The sequence below is a fragment of the Eschscholzia californica genome, unplaced genomic scaffold (genome assembly GCF_041429995.1).
Source record: "Eschscholzia californica isolate CP2 unplaced genomic scaffold, dmEscCali1.0.p SCAF_1, whole genome shotgun sequence".
Lineage (NCBI taxonomy): Eukaryota > Viridiplantae > Streptophyta > Magnoliopsida > Ranunculales > Papaveraceae > Eschscholzia > Eschscholzia californica.
Window position 1 is genome coordinate 49,812,944 of NW_028238198.1, and position 14,047 is coordinate 49,826,990.

General features: G+C 39.1%; 1 protein-coding gene across 2 annotated transcripts; it reads left to right on the forward strand.

The window, feature by feature from the left end:
• Positions 1 to 1,516: 1,516 nt before the first annotated feature.
• Positions 1,517 to 10,870, forward strand: LOC147567377 (uncharacterized). 2 transcript variants are annotated; one of them, XM_086654023.1, is made up of 12 exons: positions 1,517 to 1,958; positions 2,820 to 2,882; positions 3,128 to 3,222; positions 3,843 to 4,691; positions 5,108 to 5,207; positions 5,531 to 6,274; positions 6,375 to 8,636; positions 8,726 to 8,798; positions 9,467 to 9,597; positions 9,705 to 9,863; positions 9,956 to 10,114; positions 10,240 to 10,870. In XM_086654023.1, exons 1-12 carry the CDS (start codon positions 1,883 to 1,885, stop codon positions 10,593 to 10,595), a joined length of 5,067 nt encoding a protein of 1,688 aa, XP_086510149.1. In that variant the 5' UTR covers positions 1,517 to 1,882; the 3' UTR covers positions 10,596 to 10,870. The 2 variants fall into 2 exon arrangements, with proteins under 2 accessions (XP_086510149.1, XP_086510150.1); XM_086654024.1 differs by having other exon boundaries at positions 1,618 to 1,958; positions 3,897 to 4,691.
• The last annotated feature ends 3,177 nt before the right edge of the window (positions 10,871 to 14,047 follow it).

Below are 14,047 nucleotides of genomic sequence, written 5' to 3' on the forward strand. Positions count from 1 at the left end.
TTGGCGAAAACACACATTCACGTTACCTATCAAAGTGCGCAGCTATACCGTGGTCTCTCACATGTAAGATTTTGACCTTACTTAGCCACCAACCACCGTGGTGTGAGGTTTAGTTCCACTGTCAACAAGGTCTTGAAGATTGTTCATTTTCGATTCATGTGTGGTATTCAAAACGCATTTACAAATGCAAACATGTATGGTCAAATTGGCCTATATGCACAAAGAGATACTTATATAAAAGTCTTTACCATGATTATCCCAGCCCCTACTCTGGCCGCCTCCTCCACCCCAATTCCCAAAGCCACCATTTTCTGTGCCAAGCAAATTTTGTGGTAAGTATACTGGATAACGACAAAAAGCATGTTAGAATCGTAAAATACCCAGAATAAGAAGTACTGGAGCTGGGTGATTCTATGTGCTAAATTGGCTTAAGGATTATTGTGTTTTTCAAGTAAAGCAGAGTTGATCTGGAGCTACAAGTAATTAAACGATCCAAAAGTACTGGACTAGAACCGAATATGGATACCGGTTATACTCAGAACAATAAGATGGTGGAATAGCAATAATGACTTCTAAGAGTTCATAAGCACCTAAAACATAATCAAATGTGTTTGAACAAGTAACTAATAGTAAGATTAAGCTAACAGACAAGTAACTAAATTGCAAATTAGGGTAAAGATAAGATCTAACAAGAGCTATTCAATTAGGGGTAAAATCAACAAGTAAAAGATTGTCATAAATTTCATTATTTTGACAACCAAGCAAGATCATATATGAACAGAGTGTAAGAACAAGTTTGATCATCATATTAACAAACCCTACTACAATTCTAAACTTTATTAACAACTTACTAATCAAACTTAAAGAGTTGAAGTCAATTTTGTACCAGTTTTTCTACATTTCTTCAACCAAACACCTATCTTCATCTCCATCCAGATAATCCACCACATAACCCACATCGCAGAAACTCATATGATCATCATCGTCTTCGTCTTCATCTTCATCTTCAATTCCAGTATCAGGAGAACTAGGGTTAGGGGTTTTCTTCTTTAACGAAATGGATAGTTATCTCCTTTGGTTGAGCATGACGATCAGAGGGCTTGATATTACGTTGGTGATTAGGGTTTTGTTTGTTGCTGTCTTGCTGAGAAGTAGAGGAACGGAGAAGAACGAAGAAGAAGAAAACCTAAACTTTTTTTGGGAGTTTTCAGAGAGAAAATAGGTTTTTAGTAGCAAGGGTATTTTGGGAACGAAAATATTAGAAAATGACCTGATTAATAATTATTTTTATTATTTAGAACTCTATCTCTCATTACTTATAATATTTTGGCACATTTTGATCAATAAGAAAAGATGCTTGCTTTTTTAGTCATTAGGTATAATTTCTTGACCCATACAGTCATTTTTCCTATTTTTTATAAAGTAGGGGACTAGGCAGGAAGCTGGTCACAAAGTTGGGGGCTATTTGGGAAATAACCCTTTTCATTTTGTTATATTTCCTTCTTTTTCATAACCCGAACCCGGATCTGAGGAGCCATTTACGAACGTAAACCCGAACCCAGAAATGAACACGTACACTAATCCCATACCCGAACCCTAACATTTTCCTTCTTATTCGGTGCTCCTATTTGTCGCCTTCTCTGCAAATTCATCTCACTCTGCTCGTTTAAAGCTTGAATCTTCGCAACCTAAAAATCTTTCGCTTTGATCTCAATTTCTCCAATCGTTTGTTCTTACTCCGTGCCCTTTGATTCAATCTCCGTCGTCTTTGTCCACATCTCAATTCTTCTCTCCTACCCTATTTGTTCACTGAAACCCTAATTCGAAGTTCTTTTATTGCGATCTCTTCTTTCTATCTTATTTCGAAGTTCTGTTTCTTAAGATGGCTAAAGATAAGTTTGATCTACCAGAAGATCTCCTCTCATTCAAATCAACCGATTTGGCTTGGTCTTCAAAAGGTACGTTTTGGATTTTAAAAATGCACTTAATTTTTGTACTCCTGAAGTTGACTAGTAAGTAAATTTTCGATCTGTAGTATTTGAAGTCATGGATTAATTCGTTGAAGGAAATAATTTGATTTCCCCAATTTTCTTACTCTGGTTTATATTGGTTTTAGCGTTTGATCTCTAGATACGATTTTACTTTCTTCTCGAGTTGCTTACTTGCGTGACATCTGATATCTAGGTTTTCGGTTTAGGCCCAAAAATGAGCATCCTTGCTGTTTAGCTTAATCAGTCAGTATTTGCGTATTTATCTGTGGGTGAAAATTTTTGCCCTAATTTTCTTAGAATTCTGAATCATAGTTATGTTGTTTTTTCTTGCTTGGTTCTCACTCTTTCCCTTTTTGTTTCAATATCACTGTTGGGAATAAATATAATTGAATGAATTGTTGTGGGATTCCTCTCTGTGGTGTACTACATGTATGGAATTTACAGACTGAGAATTTTGATTTGCTTTTGAAAATCGAAATTATGATTTCCAATCTTTGGAAAGGAGAGTACAGTCTTCCTAACTCAGAGTGACAAGTTGGTAAACTAGTTTTACTTGACGATTCTAGATCAAAGCAAAGAATTTGGTTATTAGGTTATGCCAGCTAAAATGCAATTACAATTCCACATGTCTTCCTTGATATTGTTCAATGTGTTTTAAGTGCTGAAATGGTTGGGGTAGGGTGCCTTTTCTTGTTGTCTCATTTTCTCTTTTTGGTGCATTCTTGTAGCTTTTCGTTGAATGGATAATTCTTCACTGGCTCATTGAAGAATTCCAGAGATGTAATTTTTTTTTTCTTTTAATTATTGACCTTTCTTTTGTCATGTCAGAGGAAGCTTTAGGAGGGAATTACGAGGAAAAGGGGATTATGGGATCCCTTGATGACTCAAAAAGTAAGTTATCCGCCTCTCTCTCTCTCTCTCTCAGTCATCTTACTCTCTCTGTGTTTACAGAAAGTAGGAATACCCCATGACAAGAATTACACCTTTGAGGCATTGACTCACTCTAGAAAATTGCACAACCGTTAGTCATGGGCTAAGAGGCCTATAACTTCTGTTTCCTTAGTTGTGTACATGCAGTCATGCACACATAAAAGAAGGTTAATCATTTCTGTGGTTTTTATGTGGCATTAATGCAGATCAGGTGGCACTAGATAATACAATACCATTGTCTCCCCAATGGCTTTATGCTAGAACAAGCGAGAATAAGACTGAGATTTCCAGTTTGTCGGGGGTATGGATCTCTAACCTTTTTCAAATTCAGTATTTTCGTTTGAGGAGTAACAATACTTGCTTTCAGTTTGAACAAAAGAAAATAAAAAAGATAAAGTGAGTCCGCACTTCTATTGCCCTAGAATCATGGTTGCAAATATCCCGAAACACTCTTCTAATCAATTGAGGGGAAAGATTATGTTGTGTTCCTGTGTATCACGCTCTTAATTTTATTTGATTAACACTTGGTTGAGAAAAGATCAAAAGAATACAACAATTTGTATGATTTGAAAGGAGATTACGTCAAAGAGAAATAATTGGACTCTCCAGCTCTAAATAACTGAATAAAAGAAGATAAACTTCAATCTCAACCATCCAAAATATGCAAACGTTAACAAGATGAAGCATTAGGTACCTATGCATGTGTAGGAGTGTCTAAACTTTGATGGTCAATGCACTTGTACTTTATTGTTTACCATATGTAAATGGATAATACGAGGGCATTCATGTTCAGATATCCATGTTTGTTATTTTTCAAAAAAAAGGGAGATTTAAATGGATAACTACGAGGGCTTTGTTTTCTTACATGCCTTGTTCTGCCTATTCGTGTTTTATATACTTGATGCTTCTAAATTATTATAGGAACAACGAGCAGCAAATCCTATGCCTTACGGGAACTCTATAGATGTTGTCCAGAAAGAAGGTTGGCGTCTGGATGGATCTCAGGACAAGAAGGATTGGAAGAGGAATGCATCTGACAATGATAATAGTCGCCGATGGCGGGAGGAAGAGAGAGAAACTAGCTTGTTGGGCAGAAGAGATCGCAGAAAAGAAGATAGGCGTGTGGACAACGGGCCAAGTAGAGAAGTTTCTGACAGTAGAGTTGTGCCTTCTTCTGAAAGGTGGAACGATGGCAGTAATCGTAATTCTGGACATGAAACACGGGGGGTTGGCAAATGGTCATCTAGGTGGGGTCCTGAAGAGAAAGAGAAGGATTCTCGGGCTGAGAAGAGGTTGGATGTAGAGAAAGAGGACAATAAAAATGACAAACAGTCCCTTGGTAGTAGTCGTACAACTTCTGATCGTGAAACTGATTCTCGTGATAAGTGGAGGCCACGTCATCGACTGGAAATCCACTCTGGTGGGTCATCCAGTTATCGTGCTGCACCGGGATTTGGCCTTGAGAGGGGAAAGGTGGAGGGTTCTAAAGTAGGATTCGCCCCAGGACGGGGGAGGGCAAGCGTTGTTGCCAGTCCATCACTTGTCAGGGCTTCCTCTGCTGGTCCAATTGGTGCTGAACCTGTAGATAAGCTTGGAAAGTCTGGCCTATCATTTTGCTACCCGAGGGGAAGGCTCCTAGACATTTACCGAAAACAAAAGATCTTTGCATCTTTTGATAGCAATCCAGGTTGGTTGGATGACGAATCCCCGATAAAACAGTTGGTCACACTGGAACCTTTGGCTTTTGTCGCACCTGGTGCAGAAGAGGAGGTAACATTCATATACGTTTTCTTCATGCAGGATTTCAGTTTCCATTTTGTTTTGTTCAATTTCTATTCTTCTCGACTCTTTAGTGAACAAAGTACAAGTGTACATCACATAAGCAGTAGACTGAATTTAAGTATGCACACAAAAAAATGGTAAGTTGACAAGTACAGTATCGAAAACCAATAGTTTGCGGTGGATTAGGTGATTTGGGAAACCATGTTTTGGATCTTTTCTGGATACATAGGCTACTTTTCTGTGTTGTTTGAATGGCTAACAGTCTGTTTTTGATATTGTTAGAAAATAAGAATTCTTTGTACTTCTTATTTCCTCAATACGTGCTTCCTCTTCGCTGTTAATCTATTTCTCTTCTTCTTGTTAAATCTTGAAATATTTGTTTGATTGATTCAAATTTCTCTTAGGGCGTCCTCATTGATATCTGCAAGGGAAAAATCACAAATAGTGATGCGTTGCCAGATTTATGTAGAGACAAGATGCTGAAGCCCTATGAAAGTATCACAGGTATAAAGGCTGCTATTATCTTAATATATATCTGGTTGAAATAAATTGTCAGGATTTGAAGATGAACCTTTTTGTTCAGGCGTTGGAGATTTCACAATTACTGAGTTCAGTCTATTAGCACTGAGAGAACTAGTGAATTCCATGTTGAATTAAAAGAAACGTATCAACTTACATGACTAGGCTTAATAAATGAGTATTTTGTTGGAATTGCCTCTAACCAGAAAATGATTAGAAGAGCCCAAATCAGTCTTTTGCAGAACTGAAAGAATTGTAACTCCAGTTATTTATCTTGTATCTCTGAGTAAGTGGATATTCTGTTTCAGCCGGAGTTTCTTATCGTGATCGTGGTAGTTCCGCTGCAGCTCTGGTGAACACAGGTGATAACTTGATTGCAAAGGTTAATGAGATGAACACTGTAAGAGAGCTCGGTAGCAGTCTTTACAATGATACACACCTAAAGGATTCTGCATCTTTCAAGAATACTCGAGGATTAGACGTTAGTACCAAGCTAGCGGAGGATCCTACTATTCTATTCGATCCGTCGGCTTATCAGGTTTCTAGTATCGATGAGCAGAATCTGAATAGCAGTGGAGAAATAAATTTACTGGGAAAGGGTCCTCTGTTTGAGGAGTTGAGTTTGTACTACAGGGATCCTCAAGGAGAGATTCAGGGACCATTCCTAGGTGTTGACATTATTTCGTGGTTCGATCAAGGTTTTTTTGGGACCGATTTACCTGTCTGCCTTTCTGATGCCCCGGAAGGAACAGCTTTTCAAGAACTTGGGGATGTAATGCCACAGCTTAAATTGAAGGCTTGGCCTGACTCAACTACCACTCCTTTTTCTGGGACAGATTCACGTGATGCAATTGTTCACAGCTTAGATCAGTCCGGCGCTAATGTGCTTCCTGATTTGATGGGATCCGCGGTAGCCAGTGATCAGAAGTGGACAGCATCAGACTTCAAGGATCTTTCTGTTAACCATTCTAGAAATTCTGAATTTGGAGATCCAGTGGATCGTCATTATTTAGAGGGTCAAAGATTTCATGAGTTTTTTGCTCAGAACGAAGGTTAGCTTTTTGTACTGGTTGTAAGTTTATGATTATGTATGTTTTATTATCTCTTGTCCTTTCTACTAATGGTCTACCATCCTTGTTTTTCCTGATGTAGTTCCATTACATGGAAGGACTGAGAGCACCACTGAGATTCCGGTTACGAAGTCTTCTAGTAACCCTAGTGACAAACTGACAAATTTTAGCAGCCGTCCTTTTCTTGCAAATGAGTTGGCAGAAGCCAACATGCCACAACAGCAAGATAATCAGTTGCATCCCTTTGGTCTGTTCTGTTCTGAGCTTGAAAGCGCTGCATCAAGACATGACCAGTCTTCAAATATGTCTTCTGGATTTGGTGATCAGGCACATGTTATGAACCTTAGAGCTGGAAGGGATGCCACTTTTCCAATCCATAAGCAGAATTCATTTGGTGCAATGGCCGAGTCCTCCCATATTGGCGAGGCATGGCCTGATAGCTACAGAAGAAATATACCATCTAACCCAAATTTACTCCAGGATTACTCAGATGCTCGTCACTTGTCACGTGTGGAGCACAGAAGCAATTCTTTTGATTTGGCGGAGCAGTTGATGGCACAACAGTTGCAGCAGCAACCACATCATAAAAATCCCTTGTCTTCCCACCCTGCTCTGCATTTCAATGAAACGTTGTTGGAGCAACAAACTAGTTCAAATAGGAACTCTATTCACCACCAACAGCTTGCCAACCAACCGACACCAGATATGGAGCATCTTTTGAAACTTCAGCTTCAACATCAGCGAGAGTTACAGCTCCAACAGCAGCAGCTTCATCACCAAATGCAGTTTCAGCAACAGCAACCTGAAGTTCAACAATTTATCCGTGAACAGTTGCTGCATCAGCAGCTGCAACATCCTGGTTTCGGGCACTCAGGGATTGAACAGCACAGAGGTAACAGCGTGCTTGATCAGGTTTTACTTCGACAGCAACATCTACAAGAGTTGCAACAACATTCTCTTCCCTCTCCTAGGTATCCTGATCCTTCAATAGAGCAACTAATCCAAGCAAAAATTGCACAGCGTTTACAACAAGAACCACAAAATGATATGTTGGATCTCCTAGCACGAGCAAAACATGGGCAGCTGGTCTCCTTGGAACATCAAGCTCTCCAACAAGAGCAGCTGCAGGCAAGGCAGTTAGCTATGGCATTAAGGCAGCGGATGGGAATGGAAGAAGAGAGACATATAGGTGATGTTTGGCCAACTGATGAAACTGGTCAGTTTACCAGGCCTGGTCCTCACCAGTCTAGCTCTGTAGGATTGGGTTCCTTAGATTTTTACCAGCAACATCAGAGATATGCTCCTCTTGAGGAACAAGTAAACCATCTTGGACACAATCTTGCTATACAGGAGCGAGTGCAACGAAGAACTTATGAGCCAAACCAACTGCAATTTGAAGGGTCATTATCCCATCCTCCTGGTGGGTCTGGTCTGAACCTTGGTGCCGTGGGTTCTTTTCCTCATGCTCAAGTTCATGATCTGCAGGATTGGCACACGCAGATGCATGGCCCTGGTAAATTAGGTTCATTTGTATCTGGAGTTCACTCTCAGCAGCAACAAGTTCCTTCGCATCTGGATGCAATTGGGAGCCAGTGGTCTACCCTGAGTAATGGTCACCAGGGAAATAGGAGTATTGAAGCTCGTATTCAAAAGTTGCAACTTGAAGCTGAGCAACATAGGAGGGAAGTTAATATGTCGTCCGACAAGCTGAGCTCCTGGTCATCAACGGGCAGCAACAATGAGAATTCAAAGCGTGTTATGGTAGATGCGCTCCGTGAGAAACTGGGAATTCAATCTACACAGTCGCTACAAATGGGTATGGGTGATGCTGCTCCTACTTCATCCTATGAGAGAAGGGATCCCTCATGGCTGTTTCCTGGGTCAAGTTCATCTGATCGTCCATTCAATCTATTTACAGATCAACATAGTGTCAGTCCGTTTGCAGAAGCACCCCGTGACTCAGTTTCAGGCAACTTACAGCAGGATCAATCTATATACTTGCGTATGAATGAGCATCCTAGTGTTCTGGAAAGCAGTGAAAAGTTTTATGGCACACGCCATGGGGCATTGCTTGAGGAAGGACAGTTTGTGCCAGGCTTGAATGGGACTCCTCAGGCCGCTTACAGAGAGTCGGGCATCATTAATCCATCAACAGACAACAATCCTTCCATGGGAGAGGAGAAGAAGGGAAAGAACTGTAGTCCTAAAGATGAGGCTGCAACTGAAAGGGTAGTTCCAGAGTTACAGGAGAAAATGGTTGATCAAGTTAGATCTGATTCTTTAGATCGTGCAGAGATGCTAGGGCAGAGCGCTAGTAGGCATACTTCTCTTGTTGGGAATGCTGGTAACATTTTATTGCTTTTACATTCATCTACAAATGACTGTATATATCTTTGCACTTTGGCACTGGCTAATAACTTTCTGTATATCCAGGTGGAAATGTGGAGATCGATAGTTTTGATATGGGAATGGATATTACTTTAGGTGAAGATATGACGAAGGGCAGGTAAATATGTTTCTTTGTATTGCCATATACCGAGTTTACGATGTGAGACACAAATTTTACTTCAATAAGATTCTGGTGAATACACAAATTTTAACCACAAAATTCCATCTTTCCCAACCTATCATTCACTTTTAGGAAATTGTTTTGAGAGTTGTGTGGTCATTAGGGTTTTATGTTTCTTATTTTGCTTGGTTTGGAATCTGAAAGTTGGAACTTTATCTGTTGTAGGAAATTTATATAGGGATATAGGTTACTGGTAATTGATAAAATATACTAGGGTCTGAGACATCTTTATTCTGGACAATCTTTACATGGGAAGATAGATATTATGAAAGTTTGACTTTAAAAGTCGAGGTTAATAAAGTTAGGACTTCCTTGAGGTGTTTTCGTAGGTTAGTCGGAGTATCAGATTGGTTGTAACATAGATGCAAGAAAGTCATAGAAGCCAATGTTTATTTCTTGTTTCATTACTTATTCAGCTCACAAACCAGTGGACATCATTTGGTTCAGATTTCAGGACTGCTTTGAAGTGTTATTCTTGTCGATTGTTTGGCGTATTGTTTCTGTCCGACAGTCGTATGACGATATTATACTTCGAACCATCTGAGGAAGTCCTGGGATATGAAATTTTGTTTGTTGATTCTACAAATGCTTGCTGAATTTTGCAGGATATCTTCTACCATTGTTGGACGTCCTCCAGTCTCACGGGGTTTAGCATCACAGGAAGCTCTACCCGAGGTAGCATCTGCCTCAACAACTGTGATAGTGAAGAATTCAATTTCTCTCCCCCCTGCCAGTGGTGAGTTACCTAATCTACCCATACACTATTTCTCATCCTTTCCAATTCTTTCGACGTTGATATACTAGCTTTTACTTGATGATTTTGGTGATTTTTTGTTTTCCAAGACGGGAAGAAGAATGCTGGGAGGAATCCTGCAACCCAGGTTCTTCTGAGACGTACCCCAGTCTCGCAGGTTTTATCATCCCAGGTAGCTTCACCCGAGCTACCCACTGCCTCAACCATGGCAGGGAAGAAATCCACGAATTCCCTTCCACCATCTGATGGTGAGCACCTAATTTAGCTGTCAAGTATTTCTTTTCTAATATTTCTCCAAATTGGTTCATCAACTTTTACTTGGTGATGTTAATTTTCCAAGATGCAAAACGGAATGCTGGAAGGAATTCTGCAACCCAAGTTCTGCTGAGACGCCCCCCAGTTACACGGGTTTTATCATCACAAGAAGCTTTAACCGAGCTGGCCTCTGCTTCGACTCCGACAGGAAAGAATTCGGCGAGCCTTCTTCCTGCTACGGCTGGTAAACCCCTAATCCTGATCTCACAAGCTATCAACCCATCCAGTTTTTCTTCTGCATTTCTACTTGTTTCGATGTCAATATATTTCTTTGCTGCTCAATGATTTTGGCGATGTTGTTTTTTGTAGAGGGAAAGCGGATCACTGGAAGAAATTCTGCAGCAACTCAAGCTTCTGAAACTCAAACACCAGCTGCTGGAAATAAGAAAGATATGGGATTTCGCAGGATTTCATCGTGCAATGATGCAGATGTTTTAGAGACCTCATTTATAGACATGCTGAAGAGCAACAACACCAGGAGACCGGGAATACCAGAGACGGATGCTGCTGTTTTAGCAGCTTCAGAATCATCAGATGGTGCAGGGGGAAATCAAAGTGGGAAGAAGAAAGGAAAGAAAGGAAGACAGATTGATCCTGCACTCCTTGGTTTCAAGGTAACAAGTAACCGAATCATGATGGGTGAGATCCAAAGACCAGAAGATTAAGCAACAACCAGACCCAACGATCAACCAACAGCCCGACCTGGTGGCTGGTGACCCTGAATCCTATGTATTTCTGTTCTTACAAGATGTATAGTTTTAGTCTCTTCCTTATTTAACCTAACCCAAATTCTTTTATTTCTTTTGTTTGCTAATTTTAGTGAGGGTGCCCAAATCTGTTGTGTAAATACAAGGGGAATTGTCCTCCAACCTAGAGTGTGATCCATAGTGTAATCAAAATTTTTATATATAATGATAAAAGTTTAATGATTTGAAATGAATTATATTTGCAGTCTTAAGTTTTGATATCATCTCCCAATGTTGCTAACTAATGTTATACTGATAGCGATCACTGAAACCTTCGGATTCCATCCATAGACTTTTTGAAAGGCCGCGGCTTCGGTGAATAAAGAAAAATCTCTGGAAAATAAAAAATATCTGGGGAATCGTGTTTCTTGGTAAAATCTCTAGGAAATTTTTTTCTATGGAGAATACAGAAAGAATTACAAATTTACAAAATTAACTTGTAAGTAAATTTTTCTTTTTTATTTTAAGTCTTTTTTTCGCTCTATCTTCTTCTTCTTCCTAAAACTCATCCATCTCGTCTCCTTTATAACTAGCCAAACTTTTTGTTCTTCATTCTCCGTCACTTCTCTTATTTATCTTCCTCAAATCTGCAAACCCCAGTACCCTTCTCTAAAATCAGAAAAAAAAAGTTTGAGAGATTAGGAGGGAAAAAACATTCTATACCCTCCTATAGGACGTCTAAAGCAAATTTCTTCATCCATTAATCCTCAAGATAGGTAAACACATTCTAAATTCTAGAAATCAGTTAATTTTCAACTCTAAAATATATTTTTCATCACTTCTAAACATATTAAGTTTCTTCTCCACGTTTTTAGGGTTTAGTGATTAGAAAAAACAAAGCATTGGAGAAGAAGATGAAGAATAGAATAACCACTTGGAAAGAGTTTAGGGTTAAGATTCATAAAAAAATTTGTTTAAGTTTAGGTTATTTCCCATATGGCCCCCAACTTTGTGACCAGCTTCCTGCCTGGCCCCCTAGATTAGCAAAAATACCCATATGCCCCCCTTTTTCCGTTTATCTTTAACTTTGCGTTACTCTCTCTCCTCCATCTCATTTCCTCTCTCTGCCAAGTCACCTATCACGCCACATCATCATCTTCTCCGGCAGGGATCGCCGGCCGGAAATTTTTCTTAGCAAACGGACCCTAAAGTATTAAGACCCCATTAGTAAAGAGATCTTGATTTTCTTAGCAAGTAGTCAACAATACTATCAAAAAAAAAAAAGTCGTCCACAATAAATCATCATGTATTCAATTTGTAAGATTTATGTTAAAAATGTTTTAATGGGAGTATTTAAATTCAATCCACTAAAAAAATTTAAAATAACTGTTATTGAGTCAGGTATTGGTCAGTCTTGACCAGTCAATTGATTAACCTGAATTGAACGTTGAAGCCCCATAGGCACAAGCAAGACCTTACCGGACACATTAGAGAAGTGAACCTGAAAGAGCTCTATCACCTGAGCCCTGAACAAAAAGTCGACACGAGGGAGGTGTGGTGGTGGTGGAGGTGTATGGTGGTGGTACAACGCTGTGGTGGAAATTTAGTTATGGTAGTGGAGTGAAAATAAATAGATAAATTTTTGTGGTAAAATATAATTTGTGGCGGAAGTTGAGTTGAAGAAAAGTTACTTAACTTTAAAGTCAAAAGCTAAAAATATGAATTTTAAAAGAAAGTCAAATTATAACTTAAGTGAAGTCGGAAGTTTTCACGTTACCAAACAAACTTTTTTACTTTTCTACTTAAATAAGTAAAAAAATAACTTATTTTAATGTCAGGGGCGACCCAGGCCCAAGCAGCTAAAACAGCTGCTTTGGGCCCTATTTGGAGAAGGGCCCCAAAACTCGTTTTACTTAAAGGCACCCCGACATGGAATTTTTTGTAAAATTGAGAAGATATTGCTTTAAGTTGACTGGTGAACCCAAACTTAGTTGCCCAAACAAGTTTTCATGTGAGAAGTTGAGAGGGAAAGGAAAGCTACTGACCTACCCTAACTCCCTAAGCACCTAATTGCAATTGGTGAATAAACCTACTTAGCCCATGTTTGGCGCGCGGAATGGTGTCACCCCAGGAATGTGATTCCCACAAAAAAGGGTAATAACAAACCCGGGGAGGGGGGGGGGGGGGGGGGGGGGGCGGAATGGTGTCACCCCAGGAATGTGATTCCCACAAAAAGGGTAATAACAAACCCGGGGAGGGGGGGGGGGGGGTTGTGATTCCCATTCCCCCGGAATCACATATATTTATTGACAAAATATTGAATTACCAATTTTATTTTTTTGTAGGATCTGGTATTAATAAGTACTATTTATGTTTATATACAAAATTTAATTTTAGATAAATTTTTATTTAGGTTTACTAACAAAATTTTATTTTAGATAAATATTTATTAAGACATTCACTACAAAAATGGGGACTTTTAGCGACGGCTTAAAACCGTAATATAATAAAACCGTCGCAGAAACTACCGCAAACGGCAAACCTTGGATCCTCCTGCTTCATTCCTTCCTCCACCCTCCATTCTCATTAAGTCATTAATAATTTATCTTACTAAAATAACACACCAAGGAGGGAACATGTACAAATTTCAAATTTTTCAATTTGGTTCAGATTCTGTGGGAGATGGATGGAGGGGTTAGGATTAACAACCTTTGACCGGTGCCTACATAGTTGTACAGTGCTAACAGAGAAAGAAACAGTTGAGCCTGGTGTTAATAGAGATGGATGCTAACAGCCTTTTGGCCAGGTGCCTTTAGAAGCAACCTATTCATATTACCACCAAAGTATAAATTCGTAATATATGTACCAAACTAGGAAGCTTCCATACGACCAAAAGATACTCTTAACTATTTATGTTTTCATTCTTATAAACAAGAGAGAAAAAAATAAGCCAATTGTCCAAAAAACCCCTCCTAAATCGGATCTCACAATTAATTGAAAATACGTGACATGTATAAAAAGTTAGATTTTGTACTGAAAATTTGACTTTTTTTCTTCCTCTCTCACCCCCAGGCGGTACAAAATTCAGCTGTCATTAAAAGTTTTGACCGACATGACACATTCCATTAAATGAGAAATTATCTTCTTCCTCTCTCTCGTTAAAAAGTTTGTCAACTTCTGATCTCTCTCTCTAAATTTTTTCTGAAAATTCTTCCTCTCTCTCTAAACTAATCTTCCAAATTTGATTATCTTCTTCATCTCCCTTTTTCTACAAGTTTATCACCTTCTGATATCTCTCTCTAAATTTTTCTCACTAAATTCTTCCCCTCTCTAAACAAATCTTCCAAAATCGATTATATTCTTCCCCTTTCTATCTTTTTGAAAGATTACCAACTTCTGAAAATCCTCCCTAAAAGATTTTGTTTCTCTCT